Below are 22,173 nucleotides of genomic sequence, written 5' to 3'. Positions count from 1 at the left end.
CTACAATAGAAACAACAGTTCGTAAGTCTGTATCACCTCTAATACAGGTCTAAGGGGTATATCCCCCACTGCAGACTAAGATGGCACTTTTGCAAGCATAGATACTGGAAAAAGAGAGGAATAATTAAACAAGACAAATGCATTTAATAACCAGATATAAATGTGGTATTAGGTCTGATGTCATGATCCAGTGACTTCCAGGACCGAGGAAAACACACCTGTCACAAGGTTTCTTATCAAAGACCCTCTCTGTCCTAACATTTGGGACACAGATCTATGAGAAGATGAGTGTAAAAAAAAAAGGCACCAAAAAAGAAAAAACCATAACAAAACACCCCCACTAACCTGTTGTTTTCAGTTTTGCTGCTTTGTTTCTCTTCAGCTCAAAGCCCAGGATATCACAGAGAGCTGTCAGTTCAATGAGGGCCAGTGTGGGGATCTTCTTCATGTCCTGAGCAGACAGATCTCCAATTCTGGTCACTCCTAGTCTGCCCTTGAGGATCTTAAATTTCTAAAGGAAAACACACACACCCAAAAGCTTCAGTTCAAGTTGTCACCTTTTCCACTAGTAAACAATTTTTGCTGTATTCTTATGACTCTTTATCATAACCAGGCACCTGTTCATTCTGCTGTGTTCAAGACCAGACACATGCCCAAAACTGCTCCTACTCAACCACTAGTTGAATAAATATTTTCCCTTTTCAGTATTGCTCTTTAATCACATTGGACATCCCAATTTATCTAAGTTAAAGCCTGATACCCACCCTGCTCTACTCGGATTTTGGAAGCAGTCCAGTTCATTTGCAAAGAAAACTGTTAGGATTATGAATAAGTAAGTCCAGTTACTCTCCCCTTGTCAGAGGAAACAACACAGATCTGTGTCAAAATAGATAGTTACAGATATAAGTCTTACTTCTTTTGACCCTCCACTACACAGTGTCAATCCTTGCCCAACACTGCAAGGATAAAAGCACTATGTACCGAAAAATACCCAGTACAGACCAATTGCAACACTATCCACAGAGGATGTTTCCAAGAGCTGATCATACAACTGAACTGAGTGTCTTGACAAGAACAGATTAATAAATTCTAACAGGAGAAATTCCTTCAGTGCTTACAGTTAGAGCATTTCCATCCTTTAACTTCCTGGATTCAGACAGGAAGGATCCCTTGAGGAGGGCGGCTGCTTGCTCTGAGTAGGCAACATCCATGTTGAACGCCTCCTCTTTTCCAGGGTTTCGAACTGTGCGAGAGTAATCCTGGGTTTCTGATACAGAGGAGAAATTGCCTCGAATTTCTGAAAGCCAGGAGGGTGAAGCTTAGAAAACAAGAGTACTAAAAAAGATTTGGTATCATTGTATGTTAATGTAGGATTTTGTAAACACAAACACAGAGTTCTAATAGCACAGCCCTGACACTGATCAATAGATGAGAATAGTTTGAAATCATAACATTACAGCCGCAATCATCAGACCACTGGTAAGACAAGTATGGCCTTAAATTACAGGATGCACCTATGGCTAACTTCTCCTTGTACAATTGCATATAGTATTTATAGCATTTCACCATATGATCTTTACTAGACTGATTCTATTTTCATTTTTCAGTTGCTTTCTTGCAGAACTACCATTATCAGTTTGAGCAGCAATTCCTAACAACAACTACATATGTGTATCTATCTATCTATCTATCTATCTTTCCTTCCAGTTTCAGCCCTACTTCAGATCCTACTCCTCATTCAGTCCAACTCTACATTTAAAACCTCTCCTTACTTCTCTGTGCATTTGCAGTCTGTAGATTCTGCCACAACAGATCTGGGTTGGACTCCTCTTTCTCTGCTGTTGTCTCCTGAAAAATATGAAAAATGTTGTTTTGACTAGAATGAAAAGAGGAGTAGAACTGCAGGAAAACAGCTGAAAAGCCAATTGTTACGTATTCTCTTGCAAAAAAACCCACAAAAACAGGCACCAAACAAAAAACCCCAAAACCCTCCAAAAAAACCAGCTCTATTCTTCCTCCAGGATTTTCCAGCTGCACAAGGTCAGCTTATCAGAACTGAACTTAAGAAGTTCTTTTGTTTTGGTTAATAATGATTTAACATGTCACTGGAATAAAGAAGACACAAGAGGGCTCCAAATTATGCCAGTGCTCCACGAGGCTGTCATGCTCTAGACACCATATAGAGGCAGGATACAGAATTGTTCCAGCAGCCTCTAGGAAGTTTATGGATCTTCAGGTTTTGTAATAACTTATCAGCACTGCAACCAGGATGTAGAATTTCTCCAATCTCAGCTCCATTTGAGCTCAGGGGATGAAATCATCTTTTTGGACATGACAGCAGCCCTAGACCCAGAAAGGCAACTCAGCCACCAGAAGGCAACAAGATCTTTCAAGAGATCCCACTAAATGAACAAACCTCCGAGCTGGCCACTCCGAAAATGTCCCGGACATCCCGCACAGAGTGCTTGTTCTTTCTCCTGCGGGAGCGGGAGTAGGTGTCCAGCCGGCGCTGCACAGCGGCCGCTTGGGTCTGGGTCAGGGTGGAGAGCAGCACGAGGTTGTCATTGTCCGAGCCACGGTCTCCGAGCAGCTCGGACAGACCCGCGTCCTGGAGCCACTCAGCTTCAGCTTCTCCCTCTGCCAGGCAAGGGATGAGAAGGCAGAGTGAGCAGATAAAAGAAATTTGGGTGCTTGCAATGCTTCAGAGGCAGAAAACCTGAAGTCTGAGCCATCCCCTTTGTGAGGCGGCAATGGGATATCAGTGGAAGTTTAGGTTAGGTTCCTAACACATCCTGGTTAGGAAGCCACAGCTGTTCTCAAATTCTTAGCCCTATTCCCTGGTACCCAGCTGCCTGTGCAAAGGGGAGCTCTGACAGCTGGCAGTGGAACACAGCCACCCCAGAGGGAATGGCAGTGTCTCCCTGAAGCACACGTGATCATTGACAGCTTTGCAAATGGACAAAAGGTCTATATGAGATGCCACAACACTGCATATTTGGCTTTTGTACTTTTCCAAATTACTTGGCTATTTATTTTAATTTTTATTTATCTATACGTATGCCTGTATATCAACTTCTTTTTTCTTTTAATATCTGGACCCTGATCTGGTAGATTCAAATGTATTTTATTTAATATACTCACAGAACCATTTGTTTGCACCATCCCTACTCTTTATCTTTTGAAGTGAATTAGTATCCATACACTCAATAAAAGCAAAAATGTTATTCTTACTCTGTGTATTCCCTTTATGTCTGGGCCTATTCAAAACATCACTAAAATTAAAGACTATTTCAGATTCAGAAGGAAGTGTGAGAAGCCTGGAGATAGTACAGCAGCATCACTCAAAAATCTCAAGTTCACTTCATTCCTTAATAAAGTTGCACTTCAAAACACAGAAGACAATTTTTTTCTTATGAGTTGCACTCATAAGGAAGTGCAAGTGAGAAAGTGCCCTGAGCAAGGCAGCTACTTGAAATCCAAAGATAAAGTTGAAACTGCCTGCTAAATTGTTTCTTTTAACACAGCAAACACCACAAAGCCTTTATCTTTTCTGTTCTACCCACCACATGGATTCACTGCAGGCAGCTCCAGTACAGCTCTACCAAAGGTTATATTGGGAAAAGAAAAATCAAAACTGAACTGACACAGAACAGTCCATTCCCAGTCTTTCTGTCCTATGCAAACTTTTATCTCCTCAGCTATCACAGCTGCTCAGGCCAAGTTTTATTATTTCTGCATCAATAATAAAGCAGCCAAGCAGCTCTTCCTGAGAGATTAAATAATGTCATTTTTCTGGAGAAACCTCTGTGTTCATGCAGCTTGCAAACATATGTTGTGACAATCAAAACTCTTCTCAGCCTTCAGAGCATACTCTTTGTGTTTTAGGTGCTGTAACAAAACAGAACATTTCTTTTCATCATACCACAACAGTGCTGGACTTGAAGTCAAGTAATTCCCTTAATGAATCTTCTGGCAAACTATCTGGTTTTCCTACATGGTCTTGAGTTTTGGTCTTTTCTCATGTCTGGTTCTACAGTATCTAACAGTTAAGAGCATCCCCCCAGCAGTGCTCATTTGGGCACAGCCACTCGTGGTCCCACTCACAACTCCTCACTGTACATTTGTCCTACATCCATGGTTTCACAGCAGAACAACACACAAAAAGTCTCTGGTTTATTTTGCCTTTGGGAACCAGAGGAAGTGAAATGTATTGCTTGCAAATTTTGAAAATAGCCATTCCAGTCATAACAGGAAACAAATCTAGTACACAATACTAAACAGCAGCCCCTAAATCAAACATCCATGTGAGCTTACTGCCCCTTCTGATGCCAAAGCACCAGATTGTAATTCCTCTGTTTAATATTTTGGCCCAGTTATGTTCGCCAGTAACACAAAAGGAAACCAGCAAAATAGGTTATTTATGGAGAAAAGGTTAAAAATGGGAGAGAAACAGGTCAGAACAGAGAGATCCACAGAAGCTGAGCTGCAGGCTTAAACCTGGAGAGCTGCTAAGACTTGCCTTGTGAGCAAGCAGCACTTCAGCAGAGAACAATTAGGAATGATTTTGCAAAAACTAAAGAACACCACTTCTAAAGACTTACTTGAAACATAAGCCAGCCACAAAGAGCATTTGTAATATAGCATTCAGTTTCCAAGTATTTAAAGGACAGCTATGGCATCCTACAATTTCAGACTAAACATTAAGCACAGCTTCTTATCTAGTTTTTGAAGGTGGAGAAAGATCACTCCGCAGACAGTTCTCAGCCATGGTTACATGCTGGAAGGAAGTGAACAGGTATGTTAGTGGCAGAGAGCCTGCTGTGCTGTCAGGCCTTGGGGAGACCTCAGCAAACAGCAACAGCAAGGAAAGGACAATGCTGTTTGTATTCCAGGAAAAAGCTACTTTCTCCTCCCATCAACCATCAGCGAGGACACAAGACCATCAGCACCTTTCAGCTGACCCAGTTCTGCACAGTTACACTCTGGCCTCCCACTGACACCAGATCAGGAGCAGCTTCCCACGACACCTGCCCTCACACAGGAGCCCAGTTCTCCAACTAGGTCAGCTTTTTTGCAATGCCTTATCTCCACACAGCCTCCTCACTGTCCCTTGTGCAGTGATTGTGATCAGCCATCTCTCCATGCTGTCTCCAGATGGAGCTGTTTGCCACTGTCCAAGTACAACTTCCTGGGATTTATGCAGAGCAATGGTGCCTCTGGCTCTGAGGAGCCTCAAAGCTTCCATGCTCCAACCAGAAGCTGCAGAGGTGTGAAAGCCAACAGGCACCAGTCAAATCCTGCCTCCACACCATCCAAAGTTTCCCCTCATCACCAATGCTCCCAGCACAACCCTTATTTGCCTAAGCTCCTATGGAAAAGGTACCAGGAGCCCAAATGTGCTGCACCACCTTCCCCAGCCCACCAGGAAGGCTTTGCTACTCAGAGCATTATTTCAAGTCTGTCTGGTTTCAATGGCCAATTAAGCAGTCAGCTCCTGCCTGACAGATTAATACACACCATTAAAAGACATTTCCTGCTTACACACGGTAATTAAATTGCCTCCAGCATATCAGCCTTTTGGATATCCCAGACAGTCTTTCATCTCATGGCATGGTCTCTTTTCCAGAGTCTCCTTCCTGATGCACTCGTTTTCTTGGTTACTTTGCATCTCTTCCAGTTCTAAAAAGCAAACTTACGTCCTTTATGTAGGGACACAATCAGCAGACCTTAATGTTTATCATGTCTTGCCTGCTATGACAAACACAGATGATGATCTTCACATCCTTCTCTCCAGAGCCCCCCTATGAACCCAGGAGAGCTATTGACCCTATTTCTTCAAAATGGACCCAGGAAAGGTGTGATCCCAAACTGTGGGATCACTGGGTATTTGTCACCACTTATCATCCCTCCAAACACCCCAGGATGTTGTACCTCCCGTGTCAAAAGGAAATGCTCATCAGGAAAAGGTTCCTGCTCACCAGTGATAGGACAAGGAGTAAACTGAGGTTCAAACTGAAAGAGGGAAAATTTAGATTAGATATTCAGATGAAATTCTTCCCTGTGAGGGTGGTGAGGCCCTGGCAAAGGTTACCCAGAGAAGCTGTGGATGCCCCATCCCTGGAAGTGTCCAAGGCCAGGCTGGATGTGGCCCTGAGCAACTTGGTCTAGTGGGAGGTCTCCCTGCCCATGGCAGGGGGTGGAATAACTTGAGCTTTAGTGTGGCAGTGAGTGTCACAAGGGAGGGTGCTGAAAATCATCCTGGGAAATGTAGTTCCTGGTACTCTGTTGCACATGCTCCGTAGAATACTTGTATGTTGATAAACATCATTTGATACTTTTTGAACCTCATATATAAGATGTTGATATTCTAAATAAAGTTGGTTCAGACGCCTGCCACCCCAGGCATCGGGGTCTGTGCCCACAGTGCCATCCCTTTAGTACCTCTTTCAATGCAAAAAATTCTATGATTCTATAAGAGGCAATTGTATTCCATAAATTTTGGAATACGATTGGTTTCAGTTATTCCAAAACACTGCATATAGTTATTTCAGGTTCCACTTATTCCAAAACACTGGATAGCATCAGTGCTACAGAAAGTCCGTTAAAAACACCCCATGCACATGAAACAGTTTTCCAAAGAAAGAAAGAGGAAAAAAAAAAAAAAAAGGAGATATGCTGGAAAAACCTTGTGTGGAAGGACTCAAGGCTTTCTGGATGTTTACTGTGTTTTCTTGAACAGTGAATTAGAGAGGGAACAGTCTGCCTTCTGCAGAAGCAGCTCCCATAAAAGCCACTATGATGAATCTCAGAACCACGTACACAAACAAGCCTTCCCAAACACAGTCAGCTTTCACAGGGTGTTTAACATGCAGCCACCTGCAGTGGGAGTGAGATGTCCCCTACTTAGTGGGGCTGTTTGAAAAAAATCCAGAGCCTTGAACATGCTCCTGTGACTGACCTTTAGAGTCAGCTTTGCTTCAGAAGCCAAAACCAGGCCAGGCCAGCACTCCCCTTCTGCAGGGCATTACCCACCACCCAATTAAAATAATATGTCTATCTCTGATTGACTGATAATATTCTAACCATACTCCCACATGCTTATAAATCATTCAGGTGCATAAGCAAATTTCCTGTTTCAGATGTTCACATTCCTCTCCTCACTCCCAACATTTTTGGCAACCTACCCTCTTGTGTTTTGACATCTGCAAGGCTGCATTCCTCTTGCTCGGCTTCAGCGCTCTGTTTAATGTTCTCTACTTCTAGCCAAAAACTGTCCATTGACAAGTTGTCCAAAGCCTCTACCCTGGAATTCGTGCCCTCTGACACCAGGGATGCCAAAGGACTCTTCGGAGGAAGTTGGCTCATTTTGCAAGGCCAATTTCTGGTGCTGAGAGAGGAAGAGATAAGGAGAGAGAGATTAAGCTACACATATTCACACACAGCATTCACAGTACAGTCTTCACTGATTAATGGCTGCAGTAAAGCCAAATAGAGGTAAGTGCTGAACTTGCTGTGGTTAGTGTTTAGCAACACAGACAAAGTTGGGACTAAATCCCCTAGAGAATGGGGAAAACTGCTGCCCAAACCTGTGAGAAGACAGTATCAACACAGTTTTTCCAATGCTGCCCCTCCAGTGACCTCCAACACACCACCTACCACCACACTCTTGCTTCCAACACTCCCCTGCAAGCTTGCACAGGTACCCTCTACATTCACAGCCTACCAGGGTGTTCTCCAAGCTTGGTGCATATGTGCTCCAAGGACCTGGAGCCTGGAAGCTCCCAGCCACAGCAGCCCAAACCCAGCAGGTCTGTGCTCCATATGCAAAAACCGGCACAGCTCTGCCTCTTGCACTTCAGCTCATGCAACAAAAAACTCAGATGGTTGAGGTCCTCTTTTCCTGCTCAGACCAGATTTTTCAGCTGTGAAACAGCACAAGTGTCCTGGGAAACCCAAGCATATGGAATTTTCTTACCACCCTGTTGATTCATTCATGGGCAGCCAAAGTCCCAGACTGGCCTCGTTCAGCTTTCAACCTCTGTGCAGAAAGCTGTGATGTTCTCATCACTTCATGAAATAGTGCCTCTCCTAAAATGAATTATAGTTTTCTTTAAAGGGTTACAAAGCCATTTAAATCCTGTTACACATCTTTTTCAAAGACTTAAAAAAATAGGGATAAGTGGAACATACTTATGAGTACACCTCAATGGTTCCAATTATGAATACAAAATTAAAGAGGTGGCACACTACACTAACTGTGGGTGGTTTGAGAAACACCTGGGAACAGCCACCACCATCAAACATAGGCCAGAATTCCTTTCTAGTTTCACGAAAAATAAAAATATAAAAAATAAAAAGGCAGATTTGAGTCTTATGCCTTGAAAACCATGACAACAAAACACACATGAAAAGCAGTTTAGACTCCTAACTCCTGGAATCTGAAAGTTATAGATGGCAAAATACCTGGAAAGTTTTAGCCCCTTTCATTCCAGAAAGCCATTACTAGCAGTTCTGGCACTAACTTGCTTCTGTTAGAAGAAGCATTTCAAGGCATAAAGGGCTAATTTTGAGACACATGTTATAGGACATTCTTAACTTGTATTTATGCATGTGCATGCACATCATGCTCACACCTTATTCTAACATGCACGAGCCCTTCTCTTCTAAAGGTCAGAACCAAAGCAATAACCACCACTCCAGGAACATCTGGAGCCAGCCAGAGTGCTGAGAACAAGAATAAAAGGGATTTGTTTGTTTGTTTTATAGGAACACAAAAGTAAAAGACTGAATTGAACCATTCTGCTATCCAGCCCTGGCAAGGGCAGAGTTGAGATCTGCTTGTTTAATACCCATCTGCACTTTCCTATTCCTGGATATCCAAATAACAGGTCTCCACTTGAGATGCTGATTTATAGCCTGGTAGAACACTTAAATAGTCAATCTAAGATTTACTTTTTATTTACCTTCACAATTCATGTCCATCTCTCTCAGTTCCACTGCAGTAACCACCCCAAATCATTATTTCCCCTTTTGACTTTTTACTTATATCTTTACCCATTAGGAATTAAAAATTTGGATCACACCCCTCATTAACTCTTCCTCTTTAGTGCTCCTCTCCATTTTCTCACATTTTCTGACAACCTACTCATAAGATTAAACAAAGCCACCTTGCTAGCATCAAAAATGACTGTTTAATACCTTGCCATGATATCTCACTAGGATTCTATTTTGCAACAGTCAATAGAAATCAACACTAATTGGAAGGAGGAATTTATATTGGAAGGAGGAATTTATATTATCTTGAGGGAGTTGGTTTTGGCCATATTAGTGTCAGAAACACTGGCATAGGAACTTGCACTGAAGAGCAGCCTCTCAACACAGAACACTAAGGACCATCTTATAAGCTCTCCTAATTACACTACTACATGCTTTCAGCAGGCACAAAACTACTACTCTTGCCCTAAGTTACTGCCCTATACTCCTGTAGAATTTAGTTTATACAGATCAAAGCTGCTCTGAAATGTATCTTTCTTTTGTGTTAAGCTTGGTTTAGAGCTGGTTCATCTAACACCCCCAAAATCTCCATAGATTCACACCAAAACAGAATTGAGGTTTGCAGCTCCAGCAGAACCTTCCCTAGACCTGAGCAGCAGCTTGCACCCAGCAGATGTGCTCTGTGACAAGCCTGTGTCACACATGGCTGTGACAATCCCTTCCCCATGCCTGCTGGAAAAAACAACACAATTTTAAGCCAACATAAATACAGTCTTCAGCTCTTTCCAAAGAGTGGCTCTTGACTTAAATCTTCTGCATGACTTACATAGATACCAGACCCAGAATGTGAGTTTCAGTCCAGGAGATGTTACTACAAGTGCAGCATTATTTATCTAAGGCATTAGGGCATATTTCTGGTGCACACCTGAGAAGGGTCACAGCATCCTTTCAGCCCAGGTTTCAGGTTACAGCCCTGCCAGCAGCTATTTTTGATCTACCTTCAGTCCACACCAAAACTCTTGCACAGACTACTGGTGTAAGGGTATAGTTTTGCCACACAACAGCAAACTGCTGTCCCCATCCCACTCTGATTGTGTCTCCACACCACCCACAGTTATTTTGCTTCCTTCTACAGCTGGAAATACAGATATTCTATTGCTGCTTGCACCAAAACGCACCCTGACCAGTCACACTATAAAACTACTCTAGAAAATCCATCTCTGAACTACTTATGTGTCAAGCAACTTAAAAGGCATCCTGACTTTTTTTCTCAACAGGCCCATGTACTCATGCACTAAACTCGATTTCACTGAGGTGCAGGATGTTATTGTCACACAGCAGCTCTACAAAGCAGCACCAGGTTGCAAAGCCCAGCTCTAGAAGTGCTAAACTACAGTTGTTGTTCCTGTCTCAAAGGACAGCACCAAAGTCAAGCTTTTACATTTAGAAAATGTTTTATTTTCTGGCCTAAGTTTCTTTTTTTTCCTTGAACTCAGTGCACAGTGCTTTGCAAATACAGCTGCCCAGGTGGAAGGTTAATTTTAGATTCAGTGCACCTGAAACATTGTTCTTCCTCATTGCATTCCCGAGTCAACTGGAGGGCAACTTGGGGCGTACAAACATAGCAACAGTTTAGATTGAAGGCAGAGATTGTTGGCTTAAAATGTTAATCGCTTGGTTGCAACTGGGCAAAGAGGAGGTAGAATAATCAAATTCACACTGTTGCACTGTCAATGTAACAAAAAGCATCAGATTATGAAGCTGTAAAAATTAATCCAACAAAAAGCAAACTGGTAGAAAGATCTAGTTAAGGACAACCATAAAGGAAGGATTCTGTGGAAAGACTGACCATCCTAATGCAGCCTTCTCCTCTTGTTTAAGAGCACAGACAGTTTCAGTGGGGCTTAGGATCCGCCTAACACCTACAGTCTAACTCTGACTTCACAGTGTTCATGACACAGTTATGAGTAATTAGACTGGCATGGACCTTACACAGTTCATTTTCTTATTGTTTCCTCTCTCCATCCCCTCCATATGGACCCCTGGGAGCTCCCCATGCCTGCACAGTGCTGACTCCAAGTAATGGTGCCTCACTGACCCTGGGCTGGGAAATGCAGTCTCAGTATCTGTTCCTAGATACTGTCAACACACTGCAAACGTATTGCAAACACTCATGCAACTCTTCACCCTCTTGAATATCAAAATAAAATAAACACTGTTGCTATGCATTTGTTCATTCCAGGCTTGAATCATTCCTGTCAGAGAGCTGCTCAAAGGACCTGGAGCTGCCTAGACTACTTCTCTGCTTGCTCAACATCCCTCCCTCATTGAAACACCTCTCCAGCAAATGAATAAATAAGGAGGTTCCTTCTCAAGCATTTCAAGTAGAACAGGAGGCAACAAGTGTAAGCCAAGAAAATGGAATTCCTTTAATACTGATTCCAGAAAAACTAAGATGAGAAAAAGGCAACAAGAACAGAAGAATTAAGTCAGACAAGGCAGTCCTGCCCCACAAGGAGCACCTGGTCTTTAAAAACATTTCCAAAGATTTGGAGAAAGCACAAAGGCACACAAGAAACAAAGAAACAGACTGAGAGTCTGAATTAACCTCAACAGCAAGCTAAGAGCAGTACACCAAGTCGCAGCATCACTTATAATGATTCAGACCATGAGCATGAAACACAAGTGTCTTGAAAGAAAAAAAAAAAAGCAAGAGATTAGTCTGTCAACTGGTTGCGGTATTTTGACAGATAAAGACACTAAGTAAGAACAAAACTACATTAGTGTCACAACACATATTTTACCTGCTTTAAATTTGATTCAAGGTCAAAAACAACTGATGAGTACAAAAGCACAAGACTAAAAGAAATGACAAAGAAGTCCACACAGGAAAAAGTCCCTCTTCTCACTGCTTCCACCCCTAAGCAAGCAGTTTAAACCCAAACGATGAACTGTGAAGTAAATTCTGAAGAGAATGAATCACATGAAGATGAGCCTATCACAGTTCCTAACATGATAGACTTTGTTTAAAATCGTGTGGCAGACAAAGGTGTCCAGAAACAACAGACAGGAGACTTTGGAAAACTGGAGAAAATCCTGAAGCAGTAACTCACATATATATCTCTATTTTACATAGATATAGCTACAGATATTTTTCTTATTGCAGTTTAAACATTATTCTCTCAAAGTTATCAATGCTAATGTAAGAACAAGTCCCTGTATGGAAGAATTCAATCTACTCATTATCAAAATCTTACACGAAATATGCATCAGCTACTTCATTCAGACACACAGAATTACACAAAACTCTATTCCCAACACAGACAGCAAATTTATCTAGGAGATCCCTCATGGACAAAAACTCCACAACTTTTATACAAAAGGCCTAAACCAAATGGAAGCTCTACCACAAATATTTAATGCCTGGATTAGTGACCCCCAGATTTTGCACAGAAACATCACAGACTACCAATTCCTTCCTTCTCCCCATAACAAGAAGGAGGAAAGAACTACTGAAGTTTACTCTGAAGAGAAAATGAAAAGCACATGCTGTTCAGATTCCTTGGACTAGACCACAAAAGCAAAGAGACTAATTATCAAATTACTGTGGCAGCAACAAACAGTAATGTACCCAATAGACTGCTACCATGCTTTACTTTCTCTGGCTTAACTCAACCAAAGCAGCCAAAGAACCAGAATTAAAGCAATCTTAGCAGCAGTCTGCCACTGCTGACATATGTGTCCATAACTCTGACCACAGATTTACTCACACAGTAGTTTCACTGAGAACATCCCCTATGAGAAGCCACAGTTCCTTTAGCTCAGACTATTTTATCCAGCACTGCTGCCAACCACCACTTATGGTCCTATTAAGGCATTTTATCAAGGACTTTTCACATGTGGGACAGCACAGTTGAAGGTCTCTATAGCACCAGCAAGAATAGCTAAGATGTCACTACCACAATTTGTTAATAAGATTAGAGCTTGTTTTCAGTAACACAGCAATCAGCTCATCAAGATCTTCCATTATGCAAGCAGCTCAGGGAGCAGCGTCATTTCAGGTTGTTTTGAAGAAGCCTGTTCTGCAAGTGATAAAGAGGATGTGCCAGATCGTGCCGAGAGTGTGGAGTAATCCCTACCAGTTCCAGCTTTCCCTCAGACACATAAGAAGGCACAACCTCCTGTCCTGGCAGCCCCAGTGACACCAGAAAGAAAGAACAGAAATCCTTTGCTCTGTGGATTTGTGAAGGGAAAGATGTGAATTCTGATGCTTGTATGTATCACACTGCTACAGCTGAGCACCTCCAACATTTTCTGTGCTGGACAGGAGCTCCAGATGGTGGTGGAACACTGGCACAGGTTGCCCAGTGAAGCTGTGGATGCCCCATTTCTTGAAGTGGTCAAGGTCAGATTGGATGGGGCCCTGAGCAACACGACCTGATCATGGGCATTCGTGCCCATGGATCAGGTTGGAACTAAGTGGGCATTAAAGTCCCTTCCAACCCAAACCATCCTGTGATTCTATGATTCTGTGTTACCTCTATCACAGCACTGGGACTTTTAACTAAAGCACGGTTATAACTTACCAATAAGGGTCTCTATTAAAGTATTTAGGGGTAAAGAAACTCCATCTCAACTTCTTTGTCTCAGGCCTTCATCTGGAATAGTTAGGGGCTAAACGAGAAGCTAAGGAATAAGGGAAGTTGCCTGTAATTACAGATCTGCCTGGAGGTATCTCAGACCGAAACTCAGAGCAGAACAAACACCGGATCGATAAGCCCATGCAGATATAGTCAAATTAAAATTATTCAAAGCCATTTTTAGTTTAGACTATTAGCTGGGTGTCTGTCCCATCACATTAGCATTTGTTTTGGCCTTGGAAGACCAAAGCTATGCTCCCTGTACATGGTTTCATGTTTGACTGCAAGGTCACAATAGATGAGCCCATTGTTCACTTTCCCCCTTCAGCAGGGTAAGCCACACAGGAAAGGGTTTTCATCCACACAGAAATCCAGCTGTGAGGAAGGGGTACCTGGCCAGAACAAAGCTTTAGTAGTACTGGGATCTTTAATGTGATTGTAAATTGATAAGGCTGATCTGCAGGATGATTAGATGACAATCATTAATTAAAAGGTAGCATTCCCATCTCCACTGAATCCATAGTCACCTAAACACCCAAGCAGCTTTATCTATCCCTTAGTCACAAGGACCTGGTGTGACAGTCAAATTCCCCTATCAATATGACACCAGGATCCCAAACCTCACAGCTCAGTAGCACTGGTTACAGATGGGAACCCCCACACACTTGTACCTCTGTACAGAAGTTGCCCTTGACTTCCTCCAGCTGCCTTGAGGCTGAGCCTGTGCACAGGATTCCCACGAAGGAAGTAGCAAGCATGGACTCTGTGCACTTTAGTGACTTGTCTGTCACAGCCCCGAGCACACACTGCCAGGGATTTTGCTGAGACCAGAATGAGTCAATACCTCCCAGTTACTGAACACATCCTCAAAACATGCTACCGTTACACCAAATGAGGCACCTTGACTTTATTTCCATCACTGCTGTGACTTCAGGTGAGATGCTAACCTGTATACATCTGAGACGCCTAGCTTTGGGACAAAGGGGTGAGGGATCACCTGGCTTCCAAAGGAAAGGCTGCCAGTGTGTTTGAATCCACTATGAAAAGGCTGTGAACTTATTTCTTGTGTGCTCATTCATTAACACAAAGACTTTTTACAAAAGCAGATTCACACATACTAAATATTTGTCCTACAACCTCTTTAATGTTGAACTGTGAGTAAATCAGGATGATAGGGCTCATCCTTATTTCTTCTTGTCGCCCATTCTACCAGTGCTTGGCAGTTACACTGCCATGAAAAGCCCTTGGTAAAAATTTATAACTAATTCTGTAACTCGTAACTGGAGTGCTGCCAGCAAGCCCAGGGCCAGTGACCCCACCCATGAGCCTCCTCAGGTACCACAAGCTTCACAACACCAAGAGGAGGAGCAGGAGACACAGCTGGCTCAGCAATGGCTTTTTCTCAGTGTTGCTTTGGAGCCAAGACACCACCACTGCTGCGTAAGCCAGTAGGTGTCTTAGTGGGAACCCAGTGAGCATGTCACAGTCACTGATCAAAAATAAACAGTGATTACAGGCAATTAATTAAAAGGCCAGGATGGCTGGTGTATCACTGCTGTATTGTACAGGCATGTCTTAGGTAAATCCTAGCAGAAAGGCTTAGTTACACACGTACACACAGGACATGTCTCACCTGTGGTGAGCTCCGAGTGAACCGGTGGGAAGTGCCACTTGGTTGGAGTTCAGTGTTTTGGTCAAAGTTAGTGAGCATGTTTGAGGTTCCTGGTGTGGGATCTGTTCAGACCTGACCACAGAGGTGTTCCAGCACCAGTACAGACACTGGAACTCAACAAACTCGTTCGGCAAAAAAATAAGTTGTTAACAAATATTTTAATTTTTACCAAAGAAGCCCTGCCATACTCAAGGTGTTAATCTTGTTCTTTTACACACTGTGTCAGTCCCCTAAGACTCTTTTTTTTTTTTAATCTCAAATTTTGTCTGGGGTCTTTTAAAGATTTCTTGTCTTGTTTTGAACACAGAATGTCAAAGCAGACTAGAAAAAATGAGAACTCAGACAGAAACATGAAAACCTGAGCTGTGATTAGAAGTAAAAATCAGTACATTCACACAAAACCAACAGATTTCAATTACTACAGCAGGGAAACATTCTAAAACTTGATGCAACTTCTAAGCTCATGCAAATACACATTAAATGAAGTCTTAAGTCATTTAATGTCCAGTAAGCACACCAGCAAGATGGTGTTTGTCAAGCAAAGCAGTTCAAATTTCAGTTCTATCCTCTAATGCTTTGCATGATATTTATAAATAAGCAGTTCTTACCTTTATATAGTTCCACAAATCCCTGAACAGCCCCCAAACCCCAGGAGCTGCCCAGGCAGGTTACCAGTGAACCACGGAACAGGCAGTCGGCACTTCAGTCCCCCAGGTCCCACTTCCCCAGCTTGCTGCACTCAGCCCAATTACAGAATTAGCACAAGAAAAAAGAAAGGGGGTTTTAACAAGGTTTCATTTCAGGATCAAGGCACTCAAAGACCCATCTAAAGAGCATATAAAAGCCTCCTCACTGCTCGAAGTTCACCTTGCTTCCACACTCCGTACCTGCTCAGCACCTGGGCACAGCTGCCTGCCCGGGCAGGAGCCAGCACCACCCGGGGCCTGGGAATCCCACTTCTGGCCATCCAAGAGCCACACGTGCCACGTTTGTCCATGTCCAAGTGGGGAGGAGGGCGGCAGTCAGTCCATCCGTGCTCCTCCGAACACCGCTGGTGACCCAAAGAACGCCTCACCCGCGAGGTGCCGGCTGCGCGGCCGCGAGCATCCTCTGCTCCCTCCCTGCATCCACCCGCCTCGGCAGCCCCCGGAGAAGTGACAGTAAATCCACCCGATCCTTCAAGTGCCTGAGGCTGAGCCGCCCATGCCTGGGACAGGGGCTGAAGGAGACAGCCCCCAGCCAGCACTCAGTGCGCGGAGTACACAGAAAACAGCGAGGAGCTCTTTCCAAGGCGGGGCTGAAGCTAAGGCTTGCTAAACATTAACATAAGCCTCAGCCACGTGAAAAAGTAACTCCCTATCACAGCCCTGGGGAGGAGGAGTCAAAACAGCCTATTTGCTCTTTAAAATTGTAGTTCCCTGCAGTGAAAGAACATCGAGAAAAGCATGAAACATCTGTCTGGGGACCTCGGGAGAGCAGGAAAAAACTCCAAGTGCTTATTAAAAAAGCAAATTCAGCATTTTTTGCCATAGTTGAGCAGTGACTAAACCCCAGCTGGATGTAAGACACTGGTGTTGAAAGAGCAAAGCTAACCCGTAACACCCACAGAGGATAGTTTGCAAGATCCACATTATTCTTCAAATTCTCATCAACAAGCAAAGCACAAGTGAATGAAGGGTTAAAGCAATCCAATTCTTTGCAGCCATCCCTGACAGGTTTATTCTGTCCTTGTTATTCTCTCCATCAAACCTCCTTTCACAGTGTTTCTGCAACTCTCCTTTCTTATAACATTTACTATTCATAATACCAAAGTTAAGGGGACAAAAAGTGATTTATTTAAGTTTTCCTAACGAAGGTACACAAAGCTTATCCAGCACAAGTAATAATCCCTCTCTGTGCTTCCAATATTCCCAGTAAGGCTGGATCTACAGCTCAGCCTCCTCTGCCTCCAACAGCTTAAAAGGGCAGCATCAGCCAATTTAGAGACAATCCCTCATAAAAGTATGCAAAGAGCCCATTTCAGCTTTGTTCCTACTAACATGGCTATTTATCCAGTCACTGCTTTAATCCAGTCTCTTTAAACCCCCTTTGCTGCCAAGGCAATGCTGCCTCACTGCCCAACATCAGACACCGGGGCTGAGGAAGGGAAGTTGTTTGGTCTGGGACACTTACAACTCCCCACAGTAAGTATGTGAAAATATTCATGGGAATTTCCACCAACCCTCCTCTCTTTTCCTCCTTACCCACAATTCCTGTGAAACTTTCTTCCTCCCCTCAAAATTGAAAACTCGGGTTATCCATACAGCTCCTCCTCCATCAACTCCAAACCAAGACAAACTACAGAATGTCTCAGCTTGTGAAGTTCACAGTTATAACCAAAACACATCCACAGACCACAGGTTTTACAACAGCACAAAATTATACACAGGCAGCATATTATTTGGAAGGGACCTTGAAGTCTCGTTGCACCCCCTGCCATGGGCAGGGACACCTTCCACTAGCCCAGGTTGCTCCAAGCCCTGTCCAACCTGGCCTTGAACACTTCCAGGGATCCAGGGGAAGCCACAGCTTTTCTGGGCAACCTGTGCCAGGGCCTCTCCACCCTCACAGCCAAGAATTTTTTCCTAGTATCCAATCAAAAAAGTTTATCCAGTAATGAAGATCTTAGGAACAGGCAGAAAGCGAATTCTGATGCTTTCATACAGATCCACAGAACAGCTGCTGCAAAGCTACATCAGACGGAAGCACTACCATCATGTCTGACCATGCACACTGCCCAGCATGGGAGGGCAGAGCAAAGAGGGACAACAAAAGCATCTGTGAGAGGAGATGTGGCTGCTCAAAGCTCTGCTGTTTTTACAAACTTTGGAAAGCATAATTTCTCCCCAGGGACCACCCAGCCTTTCCAAACAGCTCCCCACCAAATGCACCTCGCCCTGAAACAAGGGGTTAGGTCTCAGACCATTCCTTCTCCTGTATACAAAATCACATCTAAGCTTCCAGTACTGCAAGTCAATGTACACCACAGCCCTCAACTATAATTTTTTTTGTCCCTCAGTGATGTTCCTTGTCATTACATTTCTTTTAATAACTTCAGCAGCCAGCTGCTCATCCTTTTTGATGGGTAAATTTGAAGAGAGAGGCTCCCAGACACTCATACCAGCTAGCTTCATCCTCACAAGTTTCTAATGCAGTAGTAATAACTCAGCCAGGCTTCTTGCACAACTGAGGCAAATTTAAAGTATCCAAAATGAAGACAGAACTCTTTAAGAGCACATTCAGCTTTGATTACTCACGTAAAGCAGTACACAAGCATTACTGAAACTTTCAGATCTCTGTGGATAATAACAGCTGTGCTCCCATCTACAACCTCTAACGTCTTCACTCCTGTCTGGCCTTCAGTTATTCATGGTATTTGAGAGGAGCAATCAGTAAGTTTATCTCCTAGATTGTGCTTGTGAGAAAAGAGGTGGAAGAATAGAACATGAGGCCAGCTGAGTTTGCTTTTTCAGACAGAGTGAATCAGCTTAAATATTCTAACTCTGGCTCCAGCATGTTTCACGCTCCAAGACAGTCTTCCTGGCATCATTAGAGATGAGACAAGCTCACTGGGATGAGACTATCTGGATCACAGGAGCTGAATCTTACTCAAATATGGAGACAAAGACATACTGATGCTCTCAGCAGCCAATTAGTTCAAATGAATCACGGGTACAGACCCAGCACTGTTACCGTCACCACTTCAGTGCACGAGTTGTTTCTGAAGGTATCTACACTTCCTGCCAAACTGACATGAGTTGGCCTGACTTCTTCAGAAACAAAAGGAGGTGAAAAAACATCCAACATGCTTTTGGACAATCAGGAATTTCAGCAGGCTGGAGACCTGCAGACCGCAGGAACCCTCATCCAGCCTACAGGGAATCCCCAGCCTGAACCCCAGTCAGGGAATCCCCTGCCTCTTCATGGTGCTTGACAGAGCCCAGCATCAGTGCCTTCAGGTCAGCTTGAACACAATGCCTATGAGCTGCATCACAATGTTTTATGACAACATTACATTTTTTCAAACATCCCCAAAGTAATTTTTTACCCCGAAAAATTAATGCAAGTGACACACTGCAGTGTGGAGTGGAAAAACCTGAATGTAACCAAAATCCATAACATGTAACTCTTTTTTCCTCCAGCCAGTTTATTTTTAGGGTGTTTGAGATTAGGAAAGGCTGAAAGTAATTTATCCCCCCTCAATCCCACCATATAACAAGAAAATCCTCACATAGTGTTACCTATCCATCACATGGACCCATCAAGATTAAGAGATTATTACAGTTTCTGGAGCCACTGAGGCGGTGAGATTATCCAAGTCCCAGCTTGTTCCCAGTCTGGCAGGGAGCAGAGCCCAGGCTGTGGCCTGGGGCACAATGCTAAGTTGCCAGCAGGTCTGGGTAAGGCAGCAGCTCCTAGCAGTCGGCCCTACAACAGGTTTGGCTCTGCTATGCCCTAAGGTGGGAGAGCAAACCAGCCCCTCTAAGCAAAACAGCTGTCCAGAAACAGCCACAGCAACACTCAGACCCTAAAAAGTGCTTCCACTCATGACTTTACTGCACAAGACAAGATCTAATTTGTCATCCTGCTGGAAAAGATACAGACATGCCCATGGGAGCTGGAGTATCAATCCAGTGCAAGAAGAGGAATAAAGCATCACCTGCCCAATGGCCCAGCATCACCCCCTTGACCCTTCTTGCTCTACCCACATTTGGGTGGCTCAGGCCCAACAATGAACAGTCAGACCTTGCTTACTGTCAAACCCAACCTGTCTGCAGACACAGCTGTATGTCAGAGCACAAGATCTGCTTCACTGCATCCAAAAGTTGTAACAGAGGATCAGGACTTCAGGCAGCAGACAAACAGCAACAACAAGTATTTCCTAAAACGAGATTAATAGCCATCTGCATATAAGCAATCTCTCATTTAAGAATATGGAAAACAACATTGGACAAAGGGCATATCCAGGGGGACACAATGCTGTAGCACAGTGGGATTGGTAAGTTGGCAATAGACAGAGCCCCTTCAGCACGTCACCATCAGAAGCAGCAGCTGTAAGCAGAGATCACCAGACACGGGCCAGTGGTTGGGTACACAACTGCCTCCAGTCACCTGCCCTGTTTGACAATGTCATGTCTTGGGGAAATGAAGGAGGAGGGAAAAAAAAAAAGTCATACGCTCTTTAGACACAGATGTATATTCAGATAGGTGAACTGCAAAGATGCTTGAACCTAATTACTACTGTAAATGTAATTTAAATCACCCAAAACATTTCCACTGCTCAAGGAAGAGCTGTAACAATGGGAGGAAGCACTAAGACACAGCAGCTATTCTTAACACTCAAAAACACTTATTCTGATGAATAATCAAGATTTACTTGTTAATTTAAATTTAATGTGCTTCAGCCTCCTGGGCATTTAAGACTGTATAAAATTAGAAGTCTTAGCAGATTTCAGAGGATGATCTCATTTACCTCCCTGTTCAAACATGTGTTTGACATCACAGGGTGCTGTGCCTTGCAAGAATTGTATCTTTCCTGCTGGATGCTAAAGGCAGAAAGAAGTGACAGGCACCAGATGAATGACCAGCAAGCTGCTTGTTCACTTCCTTCAAACACAGGGAACTATTATCCCTGCAGGCAGCCAACAGTGCCACACATCACTGCTACGGTGATGGAAGAGAGGCAGGTGGGGAGGAAGGACCAGTGAGTTCCCTCTCAGCTGCAATGAGTAACCAGCACCTCGTGCCAGCAGAGCACACACTGGACTGGAGCACACGTTGCAGAGCTCACCCCAACACCACCTTCATGGAGCACTTTGCACCTCCCTAATTCTCATGGAAAAAGTTTTTGCAAAAACTCCAATTCCCACACTCGCATCCCAGCTCATTTCACAAGCCTCATTTTGATTTTTGCAAGATGGATTTTCTGTTTCTTTCTGGGAAATGGATGGGGCAACAGAGCTATGAATAGGAAGAGTGTCAGAAATGGACTATTTTACTCTGGTGCCCCAGTTCCCAGTCCAAAGATGTGATGGATTAAATCGTCATCTTGTTTATTTCCTGCACCATAATCACAGCAGCAGGATAGGCTCCATGGGCTGAACTCACCATGAGTCAGTCTGTTTTTGGGCATCCCACAGGAGTTACTGCCCAAAGAATGCCAAACATCCACTCCTGAGAGAGGAGATCAGGCACATGGCATGGCCTCACAACCAGTGCAGGGCAAATGGTTCAGAGCTACCAAGCTTATGAGATAACTCAACAACACCTACTGATACCTTGGCTCAGATAAGCTGGAGTTTTAGCAGGGATGGTAAGACAATGGGAGGAGAAAAGTAGGAGTGACCTGATCATAGCTACAGAATTAAGCTACTTATTAAGATTAAAATTAAACACCTAAAGACCAGAGTGCAGTCTAAGCATAAATGCAGTTTTCAAAGCAATGTCTCATTTAGGAGAAGTTTTGTTTCCTTAACAGATTTTAGTATCTTATAGTTTTAAAAATCCCCCCATAATTTTTTTTTTAGTGGTCAGACTACCCGAAGCTACTCCAGAAATTTGTCTGGAACCCCCTCTGTGTGGCTGAAACTTGTCTTGTTGAATGACTACAATAAAAGCTAAATCCACTAACCTAAATACTCAAAATTCATGTTTTGGAAAAATATAAATACCAAATAGGTTCCCACACATTGTCCCTACACACATAGATACAGGGCATGTACTTCAGAGTGAAATGCCACTGTGCTTATTTGTGGGTAGAAGTTCCATCACCCTCAGGGCAGGGAAGAGAAGGATACCCCTCTCTCCAAGAGAGCAGCATTTTTACAG

General features: G+C 43.5%; 1 protein-coding gene across 2 annotated transcripts in view; it reads right to left on the bottom strand.

The window, feature by feature from the left end:
* ARHGAP40 (Rho GTPase activating protein 40) overlaps nucleotides 1–22,173 on the bottom strand; it is a 38,035-nt gene that overhangs the window by 8,518 nt on the left and 7,344 nt on the right. Inside the window, exons 1-6 of one of the 2 annotated variants that reach the window (XM_027693946.1) lie at nucleotides 16,194–16,581; nucleotides 7,185–7,387; nucleotides 2,417–2,637; nucleotides 1,773–1,848; nucleotides 1,119–1,297; nucleotides 346–511 (exon numbers count right to left, since the gene is read on the bottom strand). In XM_027693946.1, coding sequence (XP_027549747.1) covers nucleotides 346–511; nucleotides 1,119–1,297; nucleotides 1,773–1,848; nucleotides 2,417–2,637; nucleotides 7,185–7,387; nucleotides 16,194–16,303 — 955 coding nt within the window. In that variant the 5' untranslated portion in view covers nucleotides 16,304–16,581. Of the gene's footprint in view, nucleotides 1–345; nucleotides 512–1,118; nucleotides 1,298–1,772; nucleotides 1,849–2,416; nucleotides 2,638–7,184; nucleotides 7,388–16,193; nucleotides 16,582–22,173 lie in introns of those variants that run through there. The other variant, XM_027693947.1, reaches the window with a different exon arrangement.

This window comes from Neopelma chrysocephalum, unplaced genomic scaffold (assembly GCF_003984885.1).
Source record: "Neopelma chrysocephalum unplaced genomic scaffold, ASM398488v2 Primary Assembly neopelma1_94, whole genome shotgun sequence".
Classification (NCBI taxonomy): Eukaryota; Metazoa; Chordata; class Aves; order Passeriformes; family Pipridae; genus Neopelma; species Neopelma chrysocephalum.
The sequence above is the reverse complement of the archived record's forward strand: the minus strand, read 5'-3'. Positions and strand labels throughout refer to the sequence as shown.